The following is a 15212-nucleotide window of genomic DNA, read 5'->3' as shown; positions in this document are numbered from 1 at the left end:
CACTCCCGCTATCCTCGGGAGTCGGGAAATACGCTGGGCGGCGATAGGGTCCAGAGCCACCTGCGCCTGCTCCGCCCTCCCCTCAACACCCACCCCGCACCAGCAGGAAAATTCAGGTCATTATGATCACTCTCCCCCACAGGATCCCTTACTATGTGATTACTAATTAACCCTGTCTCATTACACAAGGCAAGATCTAAAATAATCTCTTCCCTGGACATTTCCGTGACATATTGTTTTAGGTAACCATCTCACATGCAGTTCATGAGCTCGTCCTCCAAACTACTTCCACCATTTTGAATTGTCTGGTCTATATGAAGATTAAAGTCCCCCATATTTACTGAATTACCTTTGTTACAAACTCCTTTTATTTCTTGATTAATATCATGTCCAAGAATATAGCTACTGTCAGGGCACCTATAAATTAGTCCCATCAGTGTTTTCTGCCCCTTATTATTTCTTATCTCGACACATGCTAAATCTACTTCATGCTCTTCTGAGCCAATATCCTTCCTCAGTACTGCCAATGTCATTCTTTATTATTAGGGCTACCCTCTCCCCTTTTTTGATTTGTCTGTCTTTTCAAACTGTCAAGTACTCTGGAATATTTAGATCCCAACCTTGGCACTATGCAACCACGTCTCATAATGGCTATTAGATCAAAATCAAACATTGCTGTAGTGTTTCCATCCCTCCCTCCTCCTCAAACCTAAAAAAAAAAGGAAGAGGCAGTGCCTTCAGAAGTGCACCAGACCTGCGAGGGACACTCTTCTGAAAGTGAATTTTAAAGAAAAAACAGCTGATTGGTGAGTAATCCTGGGAGTAGAATTGGAGGGAGGAGCACTGGAGCGGTGAGTATAAATCTAGCTTACCTCGGGGATTCGCAGCCTTTTCTCCAGGGAGGAGCACCGGAGCGATGAGTATAAATCTAGCTTACCTCAGGGATTCGCGGCCTTGTCTCTAGGGAGCAAACTTGGAGGGAGGAGCACCAGAGCGGTGACCTTGGGGCACAAAGTAACTGAAGCCAAAACTGAAAAAGTGACATCACAGGAAAGTTGTGACCTGATTGGTTGGTAGGAAATCTGCACCAAATTTGAAAAAAAAACACTGCAAAGCTAATTAATAAATTATTTATCTAAGTAGAGGTGGCTGGGCAGATGATTTGCTGTAGCTGTATGATGTGGGAGCTGGCAGATCCCATTGCGAGCCGCAGTGACCACATCTGCAGCAAGTGTTGGTTGCTGGAGGGACTCCGGCTCAGAATTGATGAGCTGGAGTCCGAGCTCCGGACGCTGCGGCATATCCGGGAGGGGTAGAGTTACCTGGATGCTTTGTATCAGGAGGCGGTCACACCCAGTAGATTAAGTACCTCAAGTCCAGTCAGTGGTCAGGGTCAGCAGAGTGTGACTGCAAGTGAGGCAGGTAGAGGAATCCTGTGTTCAGGAACAGAGGAACCTCAGCTCGTGACCTTGTACAACAGGTACGAGGTACTTGCTCCCTGTGTGGATGAGGAAGAGGGCTGTAGGGAGGATGAGCCAGCTGACCACGGCATCGTGGCACAGGAGGCCATTCAAGAGTGGGGAGCAAAAAGACAAGTGCTAGTTGTAGGGGATTCTATAATTAGGGGAATTGATAGCTTCCTTTGTAAGCAGGCTGAAGAGTCCCGCTTGGTATGTTGCCTGCCTTGTGCCAGGGTGAGGGACATCTCTGACCAGCTTGAAAGGATATTGGAGAGGGAGGGGGAGGATCCAGTTGTTGTGGTCCACGTTGGGATAAATAACATAGGTAAGACTAGGAAAGAGGACCTGTTTGGGGATTATCAGGAACTAGGAACTAAATTAAAGAACAGGTCCTCAAGGGTTATAATCTCCGGATTACTACCCAAGCCACGTGCAAATTGGCATAGGGACGTGAGAATATGGGAAGTAAACACGTGGCTAAAGGAGTGGTGCGGGAAAGAGGGGTTCCATTTTGTGGGGCACTGGCATCAGTATTGGAACAGGAGGGATCTGTATCATTGGGACGGTCTCCACCTGAACCGATCTGGGACCAATGTTCTAGCAAAAAGGGTAAATAGAGTGGTCAATAGGACTTTAAACTAGAAAGTGGGGGGTGGGGGGGGAGGGAAGGGTAAAACTCCAAGAAGTATGACTAATGAGAAACAAAGCAGCAGGTTAGCATGTGTTGGAGGTGGGGGTGGGGGGTGGATTCAACTTCATGGAAAATTATGAAAAAATTGAAGAGAGAGGAGAGCCCAGGAGAGGCTATTAAAGTCTCCAAAACACAAAATAGGACAGAGTGTTTGGAAAGGGCTAGGAATCTAACTTCAAGCACATCAGATAAAGGGATAATAATGAGAAAGGGGACAGGAAATACAGGACTGAAGGTGTTGTATCTGAATGCATGCAGTATACGAAATAAGGTAAATGAGCTTGTGGCGCAGATTGAAATTGGCAGGTATGATGTGGTGGGCATTACAGAGACATGGCTGCAAGGGGATCAGGACTGGGAACTAAATATCCAAGGATATACATCCTATTGAAAAGATAGGCAGGTTGGCAGAGGGTGGGGTTGCTTTGTTAGTAAGAAATGAAATTAAATTGATAGCAAGAAATGATGTAGGGTCAGATGATGTAGAATCTGTGCAGGTAGAGTTGAGGAACCGCAAAGGTAAAAAAACCATAATGGGAGTTATGTACTGGCCTCCAAACAGTAGTCAGGATGTGGGGCACAAGATACACCAGGAGATAGAAAAGGTGTGTAAGAAAGGCAAGGTTACAGTGATCATGGGGGATTTCAATATGCAGGTAGACTGGGAAAATCAGGTTGGTAGTGGATCCCAAGAAAAGCAATTTGTGGAATGTCTACGAGATGGCTTTTTGGAGCAGCTTGTGGTGGAGCCCACTAGGGAACAGGCAATTCTAGATTTAGTGATGTGTAATGAGGCAGATTTGATAAGGGAGCTTAAGGTGAAGGAACCCTTAGGAGGAAGTGACCATTATATGATAGAATTTATGCTGCAATTTGAGAGGAAAAAGCTGGAATCAGATGTAGTGGTATTACAGTTGAATAAAGGCAACTACAGAGACATGAGGGAGGAGCTGGCCAGATTTGACTGGGAGATGAGCCTAGCAGGAAAGACAGTGGAACAGCAATGGCAGGAGTTTCTGGGAGTAATTTGGGAGACAAAGCAAAAATTCATCCCTAGGAAGAAGAAGCATACTAAAGGGAAGATGAGGCAACCATGGCTGACAAGGGAAGTCAGGGACAGCATAAAAGCTAAAGAGAAAGCATACAATGTGGCGAAGAGCAGTGAGAAATCAGGGGATTGGGAAGCCTACAAAGACCAACAGAGGACAACTAAAAAAGAAATAAGGAGGGAGAAGATTAAATATGAGGGTAAACTAGCCAGTAATATAAAAGAAGATTGCAAGAGTTTTTTTTAGATATATAAAGGGTAAGAAAGAAGCAAATGTGGACATTGGGCCGCTGGAAAATGATGCTGGAGAAGTAGTAGTGGGGAACAAACAAATGGCGGAGGAACTGAACAGGTACTTTGCGTCAGTCTTCACAGTGGAAGACACGAGTGACGTCCCCAAAGTTCAAGAGAGTCGGGGAGCAGAGGTGAGAATGGTGGCCGTTACCATGGAGAAGGTGCTAGGAAAACTGAAAGGTCTGAAGGTGGATAAATCACCTGGACCAGATGGATTACACACCAGAGTTCTGAAGGAGATAGCTGAAGAGATAGTGGAGGCGTTAATGGCGATCTTTCAGGAATCACTGGAGTCAGGTGGGTCCCAGAGAACTGGAAAATTGCTAATGTAACGCCCCGTTTAAGAAGGGACTGAGGCAACAGATGGGAAATTACAGGCCGCTTAGCCTGAAGTCGGTCATTGGTAAAATTTTAGAGTCCATTATTAAGGATGAGATTTCAGAATACTTGGAAGTGCATGGTAAAATCAGGCAAAGTCAGCATGGTTTCATCAAGGGGAGGTCATACCTGACAAATCTGTTAGAATTCTTTGAGGAGGTAACGAGTAGGTTAGACAAAGGAGAGCCAATGGATGTTATCTACTTGGACTTCCAGAAGGCCTTTGACAAGGTGCCGCACAGGAGGTTGCTCAGTAAGATAAGAGCCCATGGTGTTAGAGGCAAGGTACTAGCATGGATAGAAGATTGGCTGTCTGGCAGGAGGCAGAGAGTGGGGATAAGGGGTCCTTCTCAGGATGGCGGCTAGTGATTAGTGGAGTTCCGCAGGGGTCAATGTTGGGACCACAACTTTTCACTTTATACATTAATGATCTAGATGAAGGAACTGAGGGCATCCTGGCTAAATTTGCAGATGATACAAAGATAGGTGGAGGGACAGGTAGTATTGAGGAGGCGGGAAGGCTGCAGAAGGATTTGGACAGGTTAGGAGAATGGGCAAAGTGGCAGATGGAATACAACGTGGGGAAGTGTGAGGTCCTGCACTTTGGTAGGAAGAATAGAGGCATGGACTATTTTCTAAATCGGGAGAGAATTCAGAAATCTGGAGTGCAAAGGGACCTGTGAGTCCTAGTCCAGGATTCTCTTAAGGTTAACTTGCAGATTGAGTCGGTAGTTAGGAAGGCAAATGCAATGTTGGCACTTATTTCGAGAGGACTAGAATATAAAAGCAGGGACGTGCTGCTGAGGCTTTATAAGGCTCTGGTCAGACCACATTTAGAATATTGTGAGCAATTTTGGGCCCCGTATCTCAGGAAGGATGTGCTGGCCCTGGAGAGGGTCCAGAGGAGGTTCACGAGAATGATCCCAGGAATGAAAGGCTTAACATAAGAAGAACGTTTGAGGACTCTGGGTCTATACTCGATGGAGTTTAGAAGGATGAGGGGGGGATCTGATTGAAACTTACAGACTACTGAAAGGCCTGGATAGAGTGGACGTGGGAAAGATGTTTCCATTAGTAGGAGAGACTACGACCTGAGGGCACAGCCTCAGAGTAAAGGGAAGACCTTTTAGAACAGAGATGAGGAGAAACTTCTTTAGCCAGAGAGTGGTGAATCTATGGAATTCATTGCCACAGAAGGCTGTGGAGGCCAGGTCATTGAGTGTATTTAAGACCGAGATAGATAGGTTCTTGATTGGTAAGGGGATCAAAGGTTACGGGGAGAAGGCGGGAGAATGGGGTTGAGAAACTTAACAGCCATGATTAAATGGCAGAGCAGACTCGATGGGCCGATTGGCCTAATTTCTGCTCCTATGTCTTATAGTCTAAGCCCATTTTTCTCTACTTGTATCAAGATAAACTTGTGAAACCCAATCAGTGAAAGTAAACTGTTCCATATCACTCCTTCCAGCTGCGCTGCCCACACGAAGGTGTTAGCTGTGCAATGTAAGGGTAGTTACTATGCAGAAGCTCAGCACTTCCTCACAAGGACAGAGGCATTCATCAAAAACTAATTGTGGCCATTTTTGCAAACTTCCTTAGCTGGTGGTTCAAGAGTGACATCGGAAGAGACCTCAGAGGAGGATGGCTTAGCCATGGATTGATTGTTAAGGAAGAGCAGCTAAAGCTAGGAGAGAAAATTTAAAAATCGCAGTTAACTGTAGAGAAAAGCAGCCCATTCTTTGATCTATTTTTGCCCTCTTTCTTTGTTGGCTTCCATGTTAATTGACTCTGTACGTTGTGGCTGAGATTGAGAACTAAGCAAGGCAGGTTTGAAATTGCCTCCAGCCTGGCTGTGTGCTCGTGTGCATGTTAATGTGTCAGTACCTCACCTACAGTGAGTATACATAGGGACAATTCTACCCCATCCAACAGTCTGATGAAATAAGTGATTATTTCAACTTGTTAGATTAGTTTAATTGGCAGCAACAATAGCCCTATCCAAAAACTGTAGGAAAATAAACAGAACAATCACTGTATTTTTGAAGAGTGATCACAGTATCTTCAGATGAAAGCTTCTTCAGAGCTAACTGATCTCAGTGATCCGATAGTTGCGTGACGACATATCTCTTTCTCTACAACAGTAAAAATGTCACTGAAACTGATGATCACAGCAGATGTCCAGCTCAGTGCCATGTTGGATAATGCCGAGCAGGCAGTTTATTTTACATCAGGAATTCCTGGCTTGCAGTCCAGAAATACCCGACAGCTACACTTTGTTAGCTCATGTAATCCTTCAGGATTTCCTAACAAAACATTTCTATTAGTATCTAAGTGGATCATATTTATCTGAGAAAGAAAGTCCAAGAAATACCAAGAATATACAAAAAGGAAATACATTGCAGTAAGCAGCAGCTTCATTAAAATTTCTTTAACTTAGAGTCCCTTTAATGTAAGGGGCCCTTCCTTTTCTTAGTTTTGAAGGCAAACACTACAGACATATTAAAGAGCTAGCTTTTACTTGTTCATGTGTTTCTCTGTGTAGACACTTGTTAACAGTCGGCATAATATTATGTTGCTGAGACTGGTACCACTGATTATAGAGAACAGGCATTTTGACACTGGTGGAATGTTTCTCTGAGACGGAAAATTACCTGCAAATAATTACTACATGAATATAAGTTTCCTCACTTATATCTCATTGTTCAAAGAATCATAGGATCTTACAGCACAGAAGGAGGCCATTTAGCCCATCATGCTTTTCTGGCTCTTTGGAAGAGGTAGTTAACTAGTACTAGTCTTCCGCTCTTTCCCCATAGCCCCGAAAATGTTTCCTTTTCAAGCTTACATCTAATTTCATCTTGACATTTATTATTTAGTCTTCTTCTACCTCCTTTTCAAGCTGTGCATTCAAGATCTTAACAATTTGCTGCATAAAATAAATTCTCGTTATCTCTCCTCTGCTTCTTTTGAAAATTACCTTAAATTTGTTTCCTCCAATTACTGATCCACCTGGGACACCCCTGTTAAAGTTCCCCTTAGCCTTCTCTGCACGAAGAAGAACAACCCAGCTTCTCCAATATAAATAAAAACAGAAAGTACTGGAAATACCTAGCAGGTCTGGCAGTGTCTGTGGAAAAAGAAACAGTCCAATATTTCTTCAGAGTGAAGTTTAACTAGTCATTTATAAAGGTTTAGCATAACTTGTCTGCTTTGTTTTGTAGCTTTGTTATTTTTGTTTTTTGTTTCAGAATTTAAGTGTAATTTTTCTAATCAAGTTGATTTAGATTAGGTTTGGAATATTTTCCAATTTTGTCACCCAGTGTCAGTATTAAAGATTCTCCACTTGGTATAACATCATTAGATGATACTATTCTGCTCCAACAATATGACACAGTCCCAACCTCAGGAAAATACTGGGCTGAGCCTACATAAGCTGCCTCCTTGTGGGTTATTTGCACTGGACACTTTCATTCTGATCCACCTGGGCTTGGTTTGAACACAGGTCTAAAAGGTGAAATGCCAATTTCTAACCCTATACACCACACAGTTGGGGGGGGCGGGGTAGTGGTGGGGGGCTGCTGGTTAGCTGAGTTGCTATACAGTTAGCACCTGGTCCAGAATAACATCAACAGCATGGGGGTTCGGTTACCATCCCAGTCAAGGTAGAGCTGTGACATGTATCTTCACTCTGCCCCTGAGAGTGGAAGGCACTCAAACCATCCCTGACAAAAACTGCCTAGGAAAGCAGCTCAAAATGGAACATCAGCAGACAATGAGCACACATGAATGAATGAACACCACACAATCTGCCTTATTTGTTAATAAACAATAACCTGTACCTGTTCAGCTTTAAATGAACACTATCTTCATGGAAATGCTTGGCAAACTGTGATGTTTTTGTTTGGGAGACAGAGAAAAGCAAGAAGAGCATGAGTTATTTTTTGGCATTTTGACATCTGATATTAATGAACCTCAATGTCACTGTGTTAATTCAGAACTATAAAAAGGTCATCATTAAGATGATGCTACATTTACTTGTCACCATTGTAATATATAGGCACAATTGATAAATTCCTTCACATGATAATCAGCTCTTAATTATTTTAGGTCAAGGTATGGTTCCAGAACCGGAGGATGAAATGGAAACGTGTTAAAGGAGGCCAACAAGGAGCTGTCGCAAGGGAAAAAGAACTGGTTAATGTGAAGAAAGGGACATTACTGCCCTCTGAGCTCTCTGGCATCTCCACGTCAGGAGCTCATCATGCTGGAGACATTCTATCAAATGATGAAAGCCAAGACAGTGATCATAGCACTGAACTCGGCCACTTGTGATGTACAAAGAAAGAAAACACCTTGACAGATTCTCAGGAAAGAAATGGCATGAGGAGAATGCAAACAACATTGTCTTACAGCCTCTGTGTGAATGACTCCTTGTGGACATAGTGCAAACATCAGAGCCTCTGAACATTCCATATTTGCATATGACAATCAGACAGTTTGCAAGTTTATGCCTTGACTTCCACTGTAAATAAGAACAGGAATTAATGCAAAAAAGCAAAAGAAATATTATCAGAAATTCAAGAGAGAACAATAGGGAAGGTTTCTTCTATGTAATCAGTGAAGCAAAATAATAAACACATTTACAAATAATTCAATCTTGCCACAGAAGAAATCTTCACCCAGTAATAGGAAATGTAGCAATTCAATGTAATTGAAATTTAAAAATAGTGCTTTGAAAGAGACAGCTAGAAAATGCAGTCACCTTCACCAGTATTCTTAAACATCGGTGCAATACTTATTCAAATAGAAAAATAACTTGTTAGACAGCAGCAACACACAAGGCATTGATATTTATAGGATTGCCATGTCATGTATTTTAAAACCTGCTGAAGTTAGTAAATATTTGGCCAGATCAACAAAAGCTTGAAACTTTGATATACTGCTACTCTAGTGAATGATACCAAAGTCATGCAGTAATAATAAAGGCTTAATTTGTTGCCCTGTCAGTAGTCATTTCATACATATCAGAGATATCAATCAAAAGTCAACTGTGTTGGAAATATTAATATTATTTCCAAGGCTAAATTTTATCAAATTCTATCAAGTAAATGAAAATAATATGTAACTAGTTATTAGCAGAATGTTAAATAAAAATTGAAATGTTCAGTGCAGCCCAAGGTTCAAATATTGTTTCCTTTTTCATTGTTCTTATTCAAAGATCAAACAGAAAGTCCTGTTTCCATTCTGTTTTTGTCAAATTATTTTTACTTCAGTTATTAATAACAGTCAAACACACGTAATGAAAAACAAAGTGTAATTGGAAATTTGATATTGATCAATAAAGACCATTAGTTTAACTAATTAGTTATCAGTCTTAGCCAAGTGACGATAAAAACAGTTTCATCTAGTGTTATCAAAATAACCTATTGGCATTGTCCAACATTTGAGAAGTTTTTTAGAGTACTTCTAAAATGTAAAATGTTGATAATGCAATTTTTTGCACTGATGTTTAATCCATGTCAAGGTTAGGTGATGTAAAACATGAATGTCTAATAGCATCCTGGAATTCTTTTTGGCCCTCTCATGCTTAATATTTCTGTTTGGGAAGAACTTTCAATACAAATGATAGATTTATTAAGTAGATCGTACATATTTTATTGAGATGTAATAAACTGTTGAATAATGTGCACATCTAACCCAACCAAATTTCAATCAATGTCTTCTCTATGGTATTTAATGTAGTATAATGGGTACTCAGGAGTGAAATACAAGGTTGTACCTCAATTGAAAATTGAGGATATAATTCCTGATCTACCAGGAAGTAGAGAGATATGAGCTTGATGCCAGAATAGGGTTGAGTTACAACTGGGTTGTGGGTTTTGTATGTAATGCTTAATGACAGGGTGGACTAGATGGCTGAATGTTTTCATTCCTATATTATGTATAAGTAGTAAAAGTAAGACCAGAAAGGTTTACAAATGCTGTCTGATTCAGAGATTAGGTTACAGCTTTTACCTCACTCCTGCTGGTATGTTTTATTATATTTACTGTGTATGATATTTTGGTAAAAATCGTCAAATTGACATTTTGAGTGTGTTCCTAATGTGGTTATGCATTCCTTCACAGGTTAACAGGTGAATAACTTGCAATGGATTGCAGGAAAATTTCATACACAATATATATTATCATATTTTCTGTAGTACCAATGTGCTTCATACATCAATCAAAATATATAAATAGTTGTAAATAATGTTTTAAACTTAGAGTTTCATGAATTACTTGGTAAATATGACTCAATGTTCTGAGTAAATGATTATGTGTTAATTCTGAGAAAGTCTGATTCACAGTGAGTTCAGCATTGCAGTAGTGCTGCACATTAGTCTTCTAAAATAGAACATTTGACAGTGATAGAAATATGCTTTCATAAATCTGGATATGCAATCCCAGGAAAAGATTTTGCCTCAGCAACTGTGATATTTAAAATAACAAATGACCAGAGAAAGGATGAAAACATCGTTGGTATAAAAAACATATCTGGTTTGATGTTCAAAGCTTCTGTGTAAGAATTGCAGGAATGTAATAAATGGGATTGTCTTCAAAAAATAAAAGAGTTTGGCATGCTGATATCATATGCAAGTGACGTAATTACAGTTTTCAACACAATGTACACTATGGCAATAATGTGTTAGTGAAGAAATGAAAAAAGGGTTGTCAAGGACTTGTTCATAAGATGTTGTCCCTTTCAGCAAATAATACTGAAACTCCTTGTTCTGTCTCTTGGATAATTCTGCTTATATAACAATTCCTAAACTAAGAGCTAATGGTAAATTTCAAATGGTTTCTGAAGTAACAGCTCTTGATGGCATCAAAGCAAATCAGTTCAATTAATTACCAGCCCTGAATGATAATTATACAATTGGCTTAATGAACTTCAAGCTTGACAGTAATCACCTGAGAAACATATGGCTTCCTGATGAGGTTACATTGTTTCATAGTTTGCCATTGTGAGATTTGAACCTTTGATCTTGGGGTTACAAACCCAGTATCATAACCACTTGGCTATTTAGGCCAAGCTGGCTTCCTGATGGTGCAGCAGAACAATGATACAGCCAAACCTTTGGCAGCGTATTGTTTATAATGCCCCAATTGCTTTTGCCTTCATACAAAGCTTGCACATGATGTCTCTTAATTTTTTGCTGTGTCTTGTAAAAGAAATACTATTTCTTGCAATTGTTTAATGAAAAGATTTTAAAACAATTTTGAAATATGCCCCTAATCAATTCACATTGAAATCATAATCACCAGGGAACATGTTATTTTAAGAATTCTAATGTGGGCTTTTTCCCCAAAAAAGAATCACAACTGATTTTGATTTATTTTGGGCAAGTCTAGATACTTACAGGACCACATAAATTGGATTTCACTGCCTCAATTTTGCTGGCTTTTGAGAAAAATATAAAGAGAACAGCATGGAAACAATGCATCATGTCTTATCTGCTTTATATAATTTAGTACTATTTGCCCATCTACCTTTCAGAAAAGTGAAGGATGGACATCTTCCATAAAAAATTTGGACGCCTCAGCCCTACGCTTGCTCTAGCACTCTGACACGAGCATCAGAGACTCCATACAAAGAGCAAGATACTAAAAATGTTGGAAATCTGAAGTGAAAACAGAAAATGCTGGAAATACTCGTCAGGTCTGACAGCATCTGTGGAGAGAGAATCAAAGTTAATGTTTTAGGTTGGTGACTTTTCATCAGAACTGGAAAAGTTAGAGATGTACCAGATTTAAAGAAAGTGAAAGGCAGGGGAACGGGTGGAGGAGAAAAGGATCAAAAAGGAATGTTGGTGATAGGGTGGAAGACGGGGGAGGTTAAATGGCAAAAGATGATGGTGCAAAGCAAAAGTGGGGGTGGCAATGAGGCAAGTAAGGAAATAAAGGATGTATCTAGAGGAACCGTTAACAGCTGCAATCCAAATACAAACACATAAAAATGGAAACAGAAGTTATGATCTGTGCAGTCAGCTTGTTACATTGTGAAAGCTGCATCCAGAATACCAGTAAATTATGTATTAACTAACATGGTGTCATTTAAGTTTCTCCCAATTTAAGTCTTCTACCAGTGCAACATTGGTAATTGACATGCATTGTAATTAATGCTCATGATCAACAAATCTGGATAGGTGCAGGCTTAAATTGGGCACCTGTAGCAGTAAATTCACACTAATGGGTAGTGATCTTTTGCAATCTGAGAGCTCTGTAGGATTTTGCTGGGATCTCCCTCCTTCTTACTGATAGAGAAAAAAAATCAATTTGTGGAACGTATTCATCGCCATAATAAGTCAAAAAACTTTCACTGCAACTGACTGCAATGGAGTGAACATCTTGGAATGAATATAGGATTGACTCATTTCCACGATCAGCTCAAGAATGCCTTCTGAACACTCAAACAAATGATTTGATTTCAAAATGGAAATGTTTTCCATAGCAAGTGGTTAGGGTCTGGAATGCATTGCCTGAGATTGGGGTGGATGGAGATTCAACTATGGCATCGTGAAGTGAAAAAAATGGCTGTGCTGTGGTGAAAGGAGTGGGACTGTTAGAGTTGATGTTGTGGAGAATCAGTATGGACATGTCAGCTGAAATGGCCTCTTTCTATGCTGTAGCCATTCTATGATTCTACAAACTGCTTACTGTTAATACACTGTACCAATGCACCTTTTTTCTTTTCAATTTAAAATATTAATGGACAGAATTTTGATGGAGAAATAATGGTGAGGCTAACAGATTAAAGCCTAAATCGAACAGCAGTTTCCTACAATCATACATGACCAGTTAAAAGCTGCCCTGCTCTGGAAGCTTCTGTACACCAGTACGTCACTGAGAAAATTAGCAATAAAACAAAAGGAATGCCACATAGTTGCTGTACTTTTTTTCCATGGGATGTGGGCATCACTGGCTAGGCAAGGATTTATTTTCTATCCCTAATTGCCCTTGAGCAGTTGGGGGTGAGATGCCTTCTTGAACTGCTGCAGTACATGTGGCGTTGGTACATCCACTGTGCTATTAGGGAGGGAGTTCCAGGATTTTGACCCAGCTACGAAGAAGGAATTTACCCACCAGATACCCACTAAACTCACCAGAAAAAGTTGGGGTTGTCCATTCCAGTGTAAGTAAATTTTTGGCAGTGTGATAAATTTTAATTACTGTCAATCAACATTTTTGCCATTGAAAATTTACTTTTACAAGCACAGAGTCTCATTCCTCCAGATTTTAATGATTGTTGGAGATTTACTTTTTTAACTTTTTATTTTGCCTCCTTTTTTTCTTAATCCCATTTTTCTTTGTTTCTCTTTATTTCAGTTTCTGTACCTGATTTGACATTGACTTAACTGTTCTAAGTTTCTTCCTGGTTCAGACTGCATAACTTATTAATGGTTCTTCAATCTGATTGGTTAAACTTGCCTTGCTTGCCATTATTCTCAGAATCCCAGTAGAAGGTGCTAATCACAGTAATTTTTCATGCAAAAACTCTATAGAAAATCTGGGGGTAATTGAAATTGTAACAAATGGTTGAGAGCAAATTTCTGCCTACAATCAATGGTTTATCTTTTTCAAACTACAACATTTGAAACCTGGTTTATGTATACCATGCTCTGGATTGTAACAGCAATATCAATTGCCCAGTTGAAATCATTTTTTAGCCATGATCTATAATCTCAGTATAACATATCTGAACCTCATAACAATGTCTCTGATTAATGTATCTATATCCACCATGCAAGTCTCCCAATGTTTGTCATATCTATTTTGATACTTTTAGCCATTGTTTAGTTGATGGAGCCTCAATTACCTCTGTGGGATTTAGAAGAAGGTTCTGTTCACAGTCAAGTGATTGTCAGTTTGATAATGCACCTGTTGGTAACTTTAATACCAGCTACCCATCATCTAATTTTGCTTTCAAGTTTTCTTGGGTGGATCCCAAATTCTTGGGATTTGCGATTTCCCAATGGGCTCAATAGGGTTGTAACATATGGCAATTGTTAGCTTAACAAGACTAATTAATCCAATTATTGGGAAATGGATTCAATTACCTTCAGCCATTGAGGCACTTCTAAATCGTAACATGGATGATATATTTATTTTTGCGGTTAATGTTTTCCTTTGCTCATGTTGCACATGTGTTCATTCAGTAAGTATGATGTCAGATGCAATGTTAAGTGAGTGCACATCCATGAAATTTGAAATGATTCATTCTCCGTAGTAATGCATGGGTTTATAAAAGAAAATTGAGAGAAACAAGAGACAAGCAGTTTTTTTTACTTTTTCTTTCTGTGTCTTTTATCCCTCTTAATCGCTTCTGTAGTTTCCAATTTTTATTTTACTTCCTGTACATCATTTAAATGATTTAAAAAAAATGTCCTGCCTCATTATCTGGACTCTGGATAGCTCGGTGAAGATTCTTCAATCTGATTGGGTGAAGAACCTCAATGTTCCTTGCTCTGCTTACAAATGTCAAAGATCCACTGCAGAGGCTGCTGTACTGGAAAATATGCTGGATTAGAGTAAATCTACACTGAGAAACCTACAGAAACCTTGTCAGCAGTCAGTGAATCGAAGCAAGTGCCATTTCTTTTGCTGCTGATTGCAAAATCTGGGCCATTATGTCTGTTCTTAATGTGTGAATTCATCTTTATTTGAAATGTGGGAACTGTCAACTTCACTATCTGGGTAGTAAATCTGCAAAGCCAATTGCCTGCCTGTTGTAGAAACCTCCTGACTTTCATCCCCTTAAAATCCATATGAGATAAAAACAGGTAAGTTCTAAAATGTTCAGGTGATCTGCTCTGCCTGGTTACCACCCAGGTGGTTAAATTGAAAATTGGCCCCTAAAAGTTTATAATTTATGATGCATCTTTTGCAATTGTCAATGGTGCCAGTATTACCGAGAGATAAAGTCACATCCAAAGGAGTGTTTGTAGTTTGGAGGGAGGAAAGCAGCAACAGCAACACTTCTTAATATCTGGACATATAAACATAAAGTGGACAGAGACATCTCCAATGAGAGTTTAATGTCATCAGGGGAATGCTGAAACTGGATAGTGCTAGGATTCTCAGACATCATTGACACATCAATGACCTCAGAGCTAACATCTCTATCATGTTGCTGATTCTGTGTACTGCATTCACTGAGGATAAACACTGTCTTTCATCTGCATGTGACCATATTGAATGACAACCTTCACTCCTGATAAACCTTCTTTTAGCAATGAGCCCACTTCTTCTCCAATTTCAGACAACTATGACTTCAGTACTGCTTGGTGAGTTGACCTCATAT

The 15212-nt window shown here is 39.9% G+C and overlaps 1 protein-coding gene across 1 annotated transcript in view; it reads left to right on the top strand.

Moving 5' to 3' along the window:
• meox2a (mesenchyme homeobox 2a) overlaps positions 1–10474 on the top strand; it is a 63960-nt gene extending 53486 nt beyond the window's left edge. Inside the window, exon 3 of the mRNA XM_041185174.1 lies at positions 7979–10474. Coding sequence (XP_041041108.1) covers positions 7979–8203 — 225 coding nt within the window. The 3' untranslated portion in view covers positions 8204–10474. The remainder of the gene's footprint in view (positions 1–7978) is intronic.
• The last annotated feature ends 4738 nt before the right edge of the window (positions 10475–15212 follow it).

This window comes from Carcharodon carcharias, chromosome 3 (genome assembly GCF_017639515.1).
Source record: "Carcharodon carcharias isolate sCarCar2 chromosome 3, sCarCar2.pri, whole genome shotgun sequence".
Lineage (NCBI taxonomy): Eukaryota > Metazoa > Chordata > Chondrichthyes > Lamniformes > Lamnidae > Carcharodon > Carcharodon carcharias.
This window is presented reverse-complemented; position numbering and strand designations above follow the sequence as displayed.